General features: G+C 33.7%; 1 protein-coding gene across 11 annotated transcripts in view; it reads left to right on the top strand.

The window, feature by feature from the left end:
* The window catches only part of NBEAL1 (neurobeachin like 1), a 236515-nt gene that overhangs the window by 183733 nt on the left and 38043 nt on the right, over nucleotides 1-14739 (top strand). For 6 of the 11 annotated variants that reach the window (XM_056807892.1, XM_056807887.1, XM_056807891.1 and 3 more), the window contains 9 exons: nucleotides 380-512; nucleotides 3836-3984; nucleotides 4615-4748; nucleotides 7079-7180; nucleotides 7518-7613; nucleotides 8029-8153; nucleotides 9726-9866; nucleotides 12482-12612; nucleotides 14309-14418. In XM_056807892.1, the coding sequence (XP_056663870.1) occupies nucleotides 380-512; nucleotides 3836-3984; nucleotides 4615-4748; nucleotides 7079-7180; nucleotides 7518-7613; nucleotides 8029-8153; nucleotides 9726-9866; nucleotides 12482-12612; nucleotides 14309-14418 (1121 nt within the window). Of the gene's footprint in view, nucleotides 1-379; nucleotides 513-3835; nucleotides 3985-4614; nucleotides 4749-7078; nucleotides 7181-7517; nucleotides 7614-8028; nucleotides 8154-9725; nucleotides 9867-12453; nucleotides 12613-14308; nucleotides 14419-14739 lie in introns of those variants that run through there. The other 5 variants (XM_056807889.1, XM_056807893.1, XM_056807888.1 and 2 more) reach the window with 3 other exon arrangements.

Here is a 14739-nt window from a genome sequence, read left to right as displayed (position 1 = left end):
TATAGGAAATCTCCCTTTACATTAATCTTTGAGATGCTTTGGTACCAAATAAAGGAAATATAAATGACAAGCATAATGCCAATTTAAAGAGAGTATCCAGATTTTTTTTTGGATTAGAGTAGTATCACTTTTAAAATGTTCATTCTTGTTACTGCGTTTCTGTCATCATATAGGTTTTTGAAGCATTTGGGGAAGTTATTTTTCCTAATTAGTTGCTGCATTTCTCCTCTCCATAATGATTTCAAGCCACTTTTTTTCACTTGTGTTGCTAATATTCATAAATTTTGGTTCTGGCTAATGATCACGTATTCTATTTCTGATGGTGCCATAAGAAAATATAAATTGTTTTTTGCTTCAAACTATTTTGTATTTAAAACAGGTGTCCAACACTCCCAGCTCTCTAATGAGTCGTTGCTGCTAGAGGCTGTGAAACAAGTGAAGGTCAATGATAGGGAAGAGGATAAATTAGATCTTCCTGAAGAAGATACAACCACCAGAGCAGATGTGTATGTGTAAGCATTTATAAAAGTATTAAAATTCATGTTGTGGTAGGAATTAGACGTGTGCAATTTAGAATTGATGATAATAATTAGACCAACTTAATATTCTTTACATGGTGCTCTAATGTCTTCAGGTTGTTTTACAAATAATCTAGTTCTTATAGCAACTCTAGGAGGAAGGTGCTCTTATTATCCTTATATTACACATAATCAAATTGAGACTAAAGTGGGATAAGTGACTTGCTCAGGGTCTCAGAGCTAGTATGTGTCTATAGCAGGAATTGAATTCAGATCCTCCAAGCTAGGCTGCAATCTTAATGTTGAACATCTATTCTACATATTGCTTTTTGAGATGGAACAGAATGTAAGATAGAATCTCTACTCCAACTGGGAGGCAAGATTCACACTCTTTAAACAGTTATAGAGAGATACATTTAATTAGTAAATAAGAGTTTATTCGTATCTATTGTGTGGTAAGTAATGAGTATAGAAAAACAAAAATGAAATAATCCCAACCTACTCTCAAGGAAACTAAATTCTCAACATATCCAGATAACTTTTTTACAGAATATATACAATATACATCAATGGTCATTTTGAAAAACAGTTTACTAAGAGTAGCGGGATCAAGAAAGAATTAATATATAAGGTAGTAATTGAGCTTGTTTTTCTTTTTTTTTTAATTTATTTATTTACTTAGAATATTTTTCTATTTACATGATTCATGTTCTTTCTTTCCCCTCTTCTCTCCTCACTTCCTGGAGCTGACAAGTAATTTCACTGGGTTATACATGTATCATTGTTCAAAATCCATTTCCACTTTATTCATATTTGCAGTAGAATGATCTTTTAACATCAAAAACCCAATCATATCCCTATTGAACTATGTGATCAATCATATGGTTTTCTTCTGCATTTCTGCTCCCATAGTTCTTTCTCTGGATGTGGATAGCATCTTTCTCATCAGTCCCTCAGATTGCCCTGGATCATTGCATTGCTGCTAGTAGAGAAGTCCATTACATTTGATTGTACCACAGTGTATCTGTGTCTGTGTACAATGTTCTCCTGGTTCTGCTCCTCTCACTCTGCATCACTTCCTGGAGGTCTTTCCAGTTCACATGGAATTCTTCCAGTTCATTATTCCTTTGAACACAATAGTATTCCATCACCAATATTTACCACAATTTGTTCAGCCATTCCCCAATTGAAGGGCATCCCCTCATTTTCCAATTTTTTGCTACCACAAAGAACGCAGCCTTGAATATTCTTGTACAAGTCTTTTTCCTTATTATCTCTTTGGGGGTACAAACCCAACAGTGGTATAGCTGGGTCAAAGGGCAGTGAGCTTGTTTTTCTAAGAAGTGACATTATATATAGTAATAAGGCTGCAAAGGGAAGGGATTGTGAAGTATTACAAGCCCAGCAGGAGTTTATTGTTTATTCTCAAGATTAGAGAGAGCCCCTGAGATTTGAGTTAGGGGTATGATTGGGTCATTTTTAGGAAAATCACGTAGGTAGTTGTATTGAGAAGTGTTAAGAGAAGGAAAAGACTTTAGTTAAGTGTACTAAAGGAGAGGCTGATATAATAGTCCAATTGAGATGTGATCAAGGCCTACACAAGAGTAGTAGCCAATTAATTAGAAGGGATGAGGAATTGGAGCTCACATCCCACGGGTGCTGGGTATATATGTGTGTAATTAAAGTGAGGGAGGCTTGAGAAAAGAGGTTTGGGAGAGCCTCCATGGGGAATAGGATAGAGAAAAGTACAAGGATTGCCTTGTCATCTGACCACATTGCTTTTTTTTCCTCTCTCTCTTTCTCTCTCTCTCTCTCTTTTTTTTACTCCTTACCTTCTGTCTTAGAATCAGTACTCAGTGTTAGTTTCCAGGCAGAAGAGCAGTAAGGGCTAGGTAATGGGAGTTAAGTGACTTGCCCAAGGTCACACAACTGGGAAGTGTCTGAGGCTATATTTGATCCTAGTACCTCCCATTTCTAGGCCTGGCTCTCAATCCACTGAGACACCCAGCTGCCCCCTTTCATTGCTTTTTCCAGTTTTGTTCAGCACCATGTGTGAAGGAGCAGAAAAGATAAATAATGCTGCTGAGTTTAATATAAGGAAATGCCAAGGTCATACTTGGGAACTTATAGCCTTGATAGCCTCTCATTATTGTTCTTTTGGACAGTATTCTCAGCTCAGCATATGTTAACTTGGATTGCTCCCAAGAACCCCTCACAACTCTATTAGACAAAAAGAGAAGAGCTCTTTTTTTTTTTTTGGCCAAAATGATCCAGTCAGATTATTTGTATTTGATAAGACTCTTAGCTGACCCATAAAGCATTAGGAGGATTTAAGCAGGCTGAAGAGGCAAAATACAGGAATTCCAGGCAGAGGGAGCAGAATGAGCAAAGGTGAGGAGACAAGAAAAATGAAATGTGCAGGACCTATAGTAAATCTTACTTGTGAGGTTTGTTTTTTTTTTTATAATATCACTCTCTTACCTAGATTATATTAAATTGAAAGGATTTTTGCTTGTTTTTACTTTTGCTAAGGAAGTTGAAAAGGGAGAATGGGATAATGGAAATCAAGATAATCTTGGAGTCAGAAGGATCTGAGTTCAAGCCTTTCTTACACATACCAGCTATGCGATACTGGGAAGCCCCTTTGACATATCAGTATTCCAGGCAATTTAATGCTATGTTGTAGAACAGATAACATTCAATATTGGGTCAGCTGGAATTTATTTTCTTGGAGTTGCCAACTACATCAGTGTAGTCACAGCCCTTATATCCAGAGTGGAATGAACAAAACTATGAGAACAATTTATTTAATAACACTATGGAGAAAAGTAGATACAAAGTGATTGAGTACAGAGAGCAGTTGACTCCTGGAGGATCAAAAAAGACCATTAAAAGATTAGGCTTGAACTAAGTGTTTCAATTTTTCAGTCAACTGATCCAGTCTTGAAAGAAACTAGGGTTTATGAGGCCCAGGATATGAAAGAGGTTTTTGAAGTACAAAATGCTTTTATCATGTAGAAATAAAAGGTCTTGTTCAGAGTAAAAGTATCCAAGGTGAAGAAAAGAATAGATGTCCAATTAATTTAAATTAATTTCAATTCAGTAAACTCTAAGGAATTTTTAATCAACCAGCATTTATTCCATGGAAGGTGTTATGTGAAAGACTAGTGAAAAAATCTGAAAAATTGTTAAGAAATTTAACATGATGTAGAAAATTAAAACTTACTTCATATTACTTTGATATAACTAATAATTGAACTTGAATGTGACTTTTTTTTTCTATTTGAGCAATGTAATATTTGGTGTTACATTTGCAGAGATGAGAAAGGAGAACAGAGTCAAAAAGAAAAACTGGTATTATCTGAGGATTGTGAACTAATTACAGTAATTGATGTGATTCCTGGAAGATTTGAAGTCACCACTCAACACATTTACTTCCATGATGGTAGCATTGAAAAAGAAGATGGTGAGGAGTTCTTGGGAGTTGGGTTCCCTGCCTCCTTCATCTCTTATACCAGTTCAGTGATAAAATATTCAGCTTATTTTAAATGGAAATAGAGAAAGCTACAAATAGGTATAATAAGAATTATGACTTTGGACAATGCTTTCTTTGAAAAGAAAAACAAGTTATTTCATATTTTCATTCTGATAACAAAGATATTTGAATTGGTTAGAGAGCCTCTATAAGCAAAGTATTGTGATAGAATCTTGATTCTGTCTTTGTTGTGTAGTTGGGTATCCTATATCCAATGATATTGAATTCTAAATTCCTGTCCTATATTGGAAAGAAAAATTTAACATGGCAACTTAATTTAAAGCAAAAATATTTCAAAAACTTATATTCAAATTGATGGTTATTTTATGTCCTCATTGTGAAGCAGTAGAAAGTCTGTAGATTTTTTATAATTTTCTTATAAGCAAATGATTTAAATATGTTCAAATAGCACTAAAATTTGTTCTTATGCAAAGTATGAAAACTGAATGATTTCTCCTTCACTTTCCTTTACTTACCTTTGTCAGAATCTACAAAATAATGTTCTAAAGAGCCAGAGTACTTAATGTGGTACTTTAATCACAATAGTTCCTCTCTCTGAAGGAATAGGTTATGATTTCAAGTGGCCTCACCCTCAAATTCGAGAGATCCATCTACGACGGTACAACTTGAGAAGGTCAGCCTTGGAGATTTTTCTCATTGATCAATCCAACTACTTTCTCAATTTCAAAAAGGAGGTATGTAGAGAGGCACTTCTCTGGTGACATGTGTGCATAAATTAATGTGGCTTTTAAATTAGCAATTTCTAATTGATTTTATATTTTACAGTTTAATGAGATCAAAATATAGCAGATGATCAAAAATCTCTTCTCCTAAGACAAGAAATGAGGCTTTTGGATTGTGCAGATTTTAGCTCTTTGTATTGCTAATTGAAGAAAAATGGCCATGGAAGCAATCAAATGCTTCAAGTTAATGTTGCCTACAAGTTGCCCAAAATTTTTGTTGCACATAGTAAATTCTCAGTTGACTGTTGATTTGCAACAAAATACAACCAAATGCCATCATTTTAAAAAAATTCTTATAAAACTATCTTAATACTAAACTCTTTGAAGTCCATAGATGAAAGATGAACTAAACATTAAAAAGCTTAGTAATAGTTAATTGCCATTTCCCATTTACTCTCCACCTTCCAATTCCATAATGACCTCACTGTGTTCACTGGTAGGTGGAGGTAAGAAGGGGACAGAGGGTTTGGAGATAGAGATTGACTGTGGATTGAGGGGTATCCATGTTTTTGACAATTTATCATAATTGCATTTAAAATACTTATAAAATATGAATTAAATATCCTTATTAGAAAGCCAAATATGTCTGATGGTATCTTTTTTACTATCACTAAGGCAGCTCATCAGTAAATGCAGCTCATTTCTATATCACAAACAAGGTTGAATAAAGTTCTGATTTTTTTAAAATTAAATTAAAATTTTTTTTAAAACCCTTACCTTCTATCTTGGAGTCAATACTGTGTATTGGCTCCAAGGCAGAAGAGTGGTAAGGGCTAGTCAATGGGGGTTAAGTGACTTGCCCAGGGTCACACAGCTGGGAAGTGGCTGAGGCCAGATTTGAACCTAGGACCTCCCATCTCTAGGCCTGGCTCTCAATCCACTGAGCTACCCAGCTTCCCCCTAAAGTTCTGATTTTTAGTAGATGGAGCAATCCTTTTCAGTGAATGATTAAACAGCACTGATATGCAATTTGATATGATAAACATTAAGCACTACTTTGTGCCTGGTGCTATGCTAAGAGCTGGCATAAAATGAGAAAAAGAAAGACAGTTCCTGCTCTCAAAGAACTTTCAATCACATAGGGAAAAACAACTTACAAAAAGAAACTGAAAAGGGAGGGCCAGAAGGTATAGAGAGGAGTGAAAGTATAATTGTAATTAAAAGATGGCTGGAATTTTGAACCCTCTATAAAAGGAGGCTATGGAAGGTGTTTTTTTCCCTGCCCTATAGGCCTCCAATCAGAGTACTGGTTGAAGATAGATCAGAGTTAGACAGATTAGGGCTGTATGTGTAGATCTGAGAATTATCAGCGTAGATATAATTGAATCCATGGAAGCTGATGAGATCACCAACTCAATATACCTGGGAAAAGAAGAGAGGGCTTGGGATAGAACCTTGGGCAACAGCGTGGTTAGCAGGCTAAGGAAACTAAGAGCAATCATACTGGCAGGAAGAAAACCAGGTAACATGAAATCCTAGAGAAAAGTTTCAAGGAGAAGAGAGTGATCTGAGGTTTCAGAAAAGTATAAGGATAAGGATTGTGAAAGGCCATTAGATTTCACAATTAAGAAGTCATTGGTAACCTTGGAGAGAGTAGTTTCAACTGAATGATGAGGTCAGAACAATCCATATAGATCAATAAATTCAGGCTCCTTAATCTAATTTTATTTCTGGTAATGATCTGGTCTTGAACTGCCATATTGCCAAAAACTTCATTTCTGTAAACTTATTCCCATGATCCAGGCAGTTAATCATTGTGTCTTTGTTGTTATTTTGTGGGTTGAGTTCATGTGAATATTGCCCATGGGGATCTTTTGATTCTATTCTTGGATCTTAGACATTTTGTTGGCTTTATGTGAAGGAAAGCCGCTTGCAATTACATTCAACAAATCCTATTGTTTACCTGTTGTTAGACTTTTCTATTACTTTAGGAAGTGATATTTCCATTTTTCAAAAATTGTTTCTAAAAATATTTAACCTCTAATATTTTCAGAAAATGTCCATTCCGGCCCTTCTTTTTTGATGAGAAAGTGTTATCTTTTATTATTAGAGCCTTCTAACAATGTTGTTGATATTTTTGTTGTTAGATTCTGCTAATAACCCTATAGTTAACATACATGGTTATCATATCTCCAATTTATAGATAAGAAAACCAAGAGTCATTGAGATTAAAAGATTTGCCCAAGATAGTGGAGCCAGGCTTCATGAGAAGCTGAACTTGAGTAAAGTGAAAATTTTCTCAATAAAATTCTAATTGGATAATTAATTCTACTTTATCATAGGTCAGAAATAAGGTATACAGTCGACTCATATCATTTCATTCTCCAAATGTTCATGGAACCAGATCGCCACAGGAGCTTTTTAAAGCATCAGGATTAACACAGGTAAAATACCTTTTTTATTTTCCTAATGGGTTTAGTTTTGGTAACACACATCACCAATTTTTACATAAAGCAAATGTTAGAATAGATTTGTGAATGCTTTTGTGGATGCCAATCTTTAATGCTGAATGGGTGAAGGTGATGAAAACTTACTGTAAAATCTTACCTTTTGATAAATGGAATAGAAAAGAAATTAATATATTATGGCATTGAGACAAATATAAAGAATATCTGATTGGTGCCTGCCAGTCAAAGGGATAAATTTTAGGGAACTTATGTGTACTATTCTAAGAAATGTTAGCTCATATGGTTTAATATTAATCTGTCTTCTACAATTTAGAAGTGGATCAACAGAGAGATTTCAAATTTTGACTATCTCATTCAATTAAATACAATGGCAGGAAGAACTTATAATGACCTTGCCCAATATCCTGTGGTAAGTTACATATTTCTTACAATTCTTATGCCTGAAGCAATTTTCAGTATTTGAGGAACTAAAATGAATAAAAATAATCTGTATGTGATCAAAAATAAAATCTAGCAGCTTATGATTCTCCTTTTCTTATTTATGCATTTACTTCTTTCCAGAGTTTTCTCTGATGACCACTTTAAAGAAATGTGTAGTCATATTAATATTTTTAAAGCTTCTTTTCTTCCTCTTTTGTTGAAAATTCCCCCATGGACATTTCAAGAAATAGTTTTCAAATATTAGAAAAATGGGTCAGTAGATCATTATTCTATTAATGAAACTAGGAAATGAGACATTTCTTAAAAATAAAATTACCTTGTTATTGTATACCAGAGTGCTGATTCTTTGAAAAGAAAAATAGCTATGAATTTTGATTCTATAGTTTCCTTGGATTCTAAGGGATTATACTTCAGAAGATTTAGATCTCAATAACCCAGCTGTATTCCGAGACCTCTCTAAGCCTGTTGGGGCAGTAAATGATAAGAATGCTAAAGCTGTGCAAGGAAAGTAAGTGTATTTTATTCTTTAATTTTCTTTTTTTTCTTTCTTTAAATTAAAAAAAAATTCCATCAAGAGGACAAATATTTATTTTTTCTTTTGAGTCAATTATACATGATGTTTTGTGTAAAGTATAAGCAAATGATAACTAGTATTTATGGGAACTTCATTCTAAGCTACATACTAAAGAGTAAAGGGTTCTTCAAGATTTCCTTCTGTCTTATCCAGTTATCTTCTTTATTAGAAAACTTTTATTTAATGCCAGAAAAAGAACATTTAAAAAAATAATAATAACTGGAAAATCTAGGTTCACCTTCCACTATAGACATATAGCAATATAAGATGCTGTTGTACATCAATGCAATAAATTTCCTTATCTAGGAATACTTTATATCAATGAAATGACAGGTTTAGTCCCAGTTCCTATCCATTCTCTAATTTGTGGTGTTTTAAGGTTTTCAAGAGCTTTATGTATATTTTTTTAATTTGATCTCTTGAGGTAATTTCTACCAGTCCTATTATTTTTTACAAATGAGGAAAGTGAGGCATATGGATTATGTGGAGTTTATGGGGGAAATTGACTCATCCACTTTCACACAGTATATTTGAAAGGCTTGATGCATACACAGATTCACACCCCCATTGCTGCAATAACTGTAGAATCTACTGCAGGACTTTGCAGTTTCCAGATTGTGATCTACTCTGCTAAAGTATAGATATGAGTTAGAGGGGAACAGTGAGATGGTCTAGTTCAGACCTTCATATTATAGATGAGGAACTTGAGGCTTAGAAAAGAGATGAATCTTGCTCAGGGTTACACAGTGATTTGTTGGCCAAACCAACATTCTCTTCTTGGACCTCAGGTTCCTACCTGAGTGTTCTTTCTTTCTTTCTTTCTACGCTCTGACTTGTGAATGACTTCTATAAGAAAACATTTTGAACTCTCCACCTAACGTTGCTTCTATTAAGACAACTTTGATTACTTACATTATCTACCTATAGTCATTGGATCATAATGATGTTTGCATAAAATAGCCCCACTTCCCAACAGGCAACTAGGTGGTGTGGGGGATAGGGTGCTAGACTTGGAGTCAAGAAAACTCAATTTCAAATTTGACCGTACACATTTAATTAGCTGTGTGACTGGACAAGCTTCTGTTTGCTTCAGCTTCCTCAACTGTAAAATAGCAATAATATCTACCTCATAGGGTTGTTGTGAGGATCAAAAATGAAATCATATTTGTAAAGCACTTAGCATAGCATAGTGCTTGGCACTATGTTAATGCTAGTTATTAATATTGGGTTTTGTTATCATCATTTAGATTCACTATTGCAAGATGTCTTAAATTAAGTGTTGGTGATATGTCAGGGTTTTCATAAATATTGAAAACTAATTTAGTGAATAAAACTCTTATTTTAAAGAATTATTTTACACTGCTGAAAATGATATACTTTCAAAAATAGAACATGATGATATTTGCTTTTTAAATTAGTTCTAGCATTGTATGAAATTTTGAATTAGTTTAGCTGTAATTTATTAGTAGTCTTAAAGTTTGTGTTTTAAGGACGTTTCTTTCTCAGATATGAAAATTTTGAGGATCCGCTGGGGATTATTGACAAGTTTCACTATGGTACTCACTATTCAAATCCTGCTGGTGTTATGCATTATCTCATTCGTGTAGAACCCTTCACCACTCTTCATATTCAGCTTCAGAGTGGCAGGTATGTTATGAGAAAATAGTAAATCCTTGTTATTAATCTTTGTTTGGGGGGGAGAAAAAGATCACACCAGACATTTTATATCCCATACAAGCAGAGAAAGATCATTTTCAGTTTTCTGGCTTAGATTGAATTCCAGTATCAGTGTTAGTGCAGCCTAAAATTGGCCTAATCAATATAGTTTGTGCTAGAAGCAGACTAGTTGCAAATAACTTTTAAGCAGGTTCTTTTCCTCTATCATCTCATTGTATCTTTCTGATAAATAACAAATTCAAACACCCTTTCAGTGGTTTAGAACTGGATCCTGGAAGTTCACCTAATCTGTTCCTCTGCATTCCTCTGTTAGCCCTCTTAAAAATATTGAGTACATTAAGAGGGCTAGGAAAAAGGAAAACAATTAAAATATATTACTTTGTGTCAAACAGATTTCTCTTACATTGAAACCACATCCTTTACCACCTTATTTCTTACTTCTTCCTAATAAAATTCTTATCTAAATCTTACTTTATTTACACTTTAATAAATGGTGTATGGCCTAGTTTGGACCCTAAACAACTTTTCACCAATTTTTCCTTCTATCATTTTCCTCTCCTACGATTAACTTAGATTTCTATTTCTGGCTCCAATTCTTTTTTCTCAATATTCTTTTTATAATCTCTTTCCAAGTGATTTCTTGTTTTTTAACCTGTCAATCTCTTATTTTTCTAATTGGGTAATTGTGCAAAAGGAATTATGATTTGGATATTTTCTAGAATATGACAAAAAGAGAATAATAATTATCCACATATTTTATTTTATAAGCATAAATTTAGCACTTAGCCAAATTATTACGGGTCTGTAAAAATTGGATCTGTTTCAAATGCATGTTCTTTGAAATTTCAAGCACCTCCCTCCCCCTTTCTTTTTGTCTCCCCATACCCTTTCCCGGAATGCTAGGTGGTGTAGTAGACAGAGCTCTGTTCATAGGGTCAGGAAACCCTGAATTCAAATTTGTCCGTTTACTAGCTTTATGACCCTGGGCAAATCATTTAACACTTGCTTGCCTCGGTTTCATCAAGAATAAAATGAGGATAAAAATGGTGCCTACATCCCAGAGTTGTTGTGAGGATCAAAGGAGATAATATTTGTAAAGCATGTAGCACAGCTCCTAGAACATGATAAGCACTACATTAGTGCTTGCTATTGTTACTGTTAACCTGTTTCCTCTTTCTGAGTGATCTCATCAATTCCCAGGAAGTGAGTTCTGTAGGTGATTGTTAAATTAATCTATCCAGCCATAGTCTTTTTTTCTAAATCCCACTCTTGCATCATTTACTACTGGTTAGATATGTCCAATTGGATATTCTGTAGACATCTGAAACTTAACAAATGCCAAATAGAATCATTAATGTTTTTACCCCTCCTTCAAAACTCCTTTTTTTCTGTTGATGGTACACCTGTCCTTCAAGTCATCCAGTTTTACAGCCTCATAGTATCCTTGGCTCTTTGTCTCCTGTGTCCATTCATTTGCTAGAATTTGCCCTTTATGCCTCAACAGTTCCCCTCCACATTGTTTTGTTGCAATTCAGGATAGTTTCAGAGATTATTACACCATAAATAATCAGTATTTTTCAGGATTTTGGTTTCCTTTCACACAAGTGAACAAGCATGGAAAAATGATTCATGGAACTAGCTACCAGCATATTTCCTTCCTTTTGTAGAGAATAGCCTTTCAGAGAACTCTAAAATCCTGTAAGTTTAGATTAGAAGGAAAAATATGGCTTCTGTCCCTTCTTTTTTCCTGCTACAAAAGAGCAGGCAATTGGGGGAGCTGCTAGATTATAGAATTGACTCTATCTTTCTATAGGTTCTGAGGCTCCAGAGAAGGAAATTAACATATCAGACAGTAAATAGCCCAAATGTTAGAGACTAGTCAGTCACACAGCTGCTTAATTGATCCCACTTTCACTTTTGTAAATCAGAATTTATGAAATTTTTCAAATGGGGAATAATTAATTAAAAATATATATCAAATCTGTTAACCAAATTAAATGAACATTATTGATATATTTTCAAGTCTATCTGCACATATTTGAAAGATAAAATTATCTGTTTTTCCAGAATACAAACAAACATAGCAAGTTATGGATTTAAGAATTTTAGTCACTCAGAATTGACATAATTAACTAATGAAACTACTATTATGCCATGAGTTTTAAGTCAATAATGTACTTTCCCCGAAACTTAGATATATAATTTCTAAAAATTTCCAAATATTAATGATCAGTTTTCCAGTAACTTAGTTATTAGTACCTAGTAACTAGAAGTTAGATTAGCAAAGATACCAATTTTCTTTAGAAATAAATCTCTTCAGATTATATTTTTATAAATGTTTCTTTATTCAGATTTTTGTCTAATGATTTGTTTTTGAAATAGTTTAATTACATTGATTTTAGTGATGAAAACTAAAGTATTGAGAATTGACCAAGAAAACAAGCTACAGTAGCCAAATGATTAAAAAAAACAAAAACACTTTCTTAGAGATGAGAACAAAAACAAAGAAGAAAAGCTTCAATTTTTTTTAACATCGTTTTTTAATGTTTTGAATCAGGTGGTGTTCTCTCCATCCTTATACACAGGTTTGATTGCGCAGATCGACAGTTCTATTCTATCCCTGCAACCTGGCAGGCCCTCATGGATAATCCATATGATGTGAAAGAGCTTATTCCTGAGTTCTTCTACTTCCCAGAGTTCTTGGAAAATCAAAATCGTAAGATTTCACAAATTAAGAAGTTAAGAATTTGGTTTCTTTTGAACAAAACAAGGAGTTTTTTGAAATATTTTGAAACAGGAAAAACTTTCCTGAATATTTTGTGATGTTTCATTGGTTGCTTAAACCTCATTCTTTCTGTGGCTTATTTTTAAAATAGTTTTTTGGGGAAGCGGATTTATAATCTTTGGGAGTGTTATAAGGAACAGAGAGAAGTTAGACACATTGGATTTGATGAGAGAGAGATCATTGTTTAGATGGCAGAACAGGTCTGGGGGCATCTACCTTTTTCTTCAGCAAAAGGACAAGGATATTGAACATATAGGACAATAAATCAAAGTTTGTGGACAAGGATTCTTCCAGGATTATAATCTTGGGAATTCACTGTTTTTTTTAAGACCCCTAAATTCCATCTTAGGATCAATACTATGTATTGGTTCTAGGATAGAAGAGTAGCAGGGCCTGTTCAGTGATTTGCCCAGGGTTACACAGCTATGAAGTGTTTGAGGTCAGATTTGAATCCAGGATCTTCCATCTCTAGGCCTGGTTCTCTATCCACTGAGCCTCCAAGGTACCCACTCCCTGTATGTATTTAAAGCGTAGCATAAAACTTAATTTTGTTTGTAACTCAAAAATGTTACCATAGGTGGGCTTGGGGTTGAGGCGTAGTGTTATAGAAAGAATACTAGAATAGATATCAGGAATCTAAGGCTCTAATAATATTTTAAAATACCTTATATTTGTGAAGAATTTTATAATCTTCAGTTTATAGAACTGACAAACATTGACTCATTTGAGTCGTATAAAAAGTGCATAAAGGTAGTTAAGGCAATTCTTGCTATTCCCATTTTATATGGAGGATTTTGAAGCTCAGAGTTTAGATGATTTAGCTGGGGTCACTTGAACTTGATCTTTTCACTATATGTCCGGTGTTTTTTCTAATTCTCTGCTCTGGGTAAATTACTGCCCTTTTTAGAGTAAGTTTCTTCATCTGTAAAATGAAGGTTTGGTAGAACTATTCTGAAAGTCTTTGAGACTGTAAGGCACAAAGTGAGTTATATGTCTTAACCATCAGAAGAAATCCATTTCCCTTATTTTTAATGTGAGAATTCCTAAAGCAAAATATTATTAATAAAATTAACTTGAAGTGACAGCATTAGAACTTGCATCATTTTATCCAAAGAAGGCAAGAATTAGAGCTTCCAGATATTATCAATCTAACTCATTAGACTTCTAATTTATTTCATAACTGTTAGTTGCTTCATCCTTTTAAGTACTGAGATAATTAAAACAAGACTCAGATAATAGTTATAGTTATCATATTAGCTTCTAAAATGGAATCCATTCAAGAAAAATAATTTTAATTGATAAATATATTATTAGAACAGAGTGCAAGCCTCAGCCATGACTAGCTATGTGAGCCCAGACTAGTCACCTTAACCCCAATTGCTTAGCCTGTGTCACTCTTCTGTCTTAGAATTGATATTAAGGCAGAAGATGAGGTTCAAAAGGGGGAAAAAAGAGCAAAATGCATTTTGGTTTAAGGAAACTAATTTTCTGTTGAATTCTCTAACAACTTTCATGTGGAAAAAACAAACATCTCAATATCTGGGGTATTTTCATCCTAGGAATGGACCTTTTTTCCCTATTGACATTCCTTTTTAATTACTTTGTTTTTCTCTATTATATGTCATAGATTTTAATTTGGGGCGCTTACAGATTTCCAAAGAATTGGTAAATGATGTGGTTCTCCCAAAATGGGCTAAATCTGCTGAAGATTTCATCTATAAGCATAGGAAAGCTCTGGTAAGATTTATCTTCTTGGTTTCTCATACAGGTTAATAAAAGGCCTAGAGACCTTAAAAAGAGTTATTTGTTTTTATAGGTAGATCATTATTAATAAAGTTCTTATTGATAAATAAGGGAGACATGAGGGAGCTAGAAATTTTCTAGTGATACGGAAATTCTTTGCATACGTATTGCTTTAAAATTTGATAATAAAATATTTAAAATGTCAGGTTCATTTTATATGAAACTCCACAGTCTTTAAAACAATAATTGGGTTTATTTTATATTTCCTATCATTTCTTCAGTTCTTTTAAACTTATGTTTCTAGTGTAGGTACTA

This window comes from Monodelphis domestica, chromosome 8 (assembly GCF_027887165.1).
Source record: "Monodelphis domestica isolate mMonDom1 chromosome 8, mMonDom1.pri, whole genome shotgun sequence".
NCBI classification, from domain to species: Eukaryota; Metazoa; Chordata; class Mammalia; order Didelphimorphia; family Didelphidae; genus Monodelphis; species Monodelphis domestica.
Note: the sequence above shows the minus strand (reverse complement) of the source record. Positions and strands in the feature narration are given on the sequence as shown.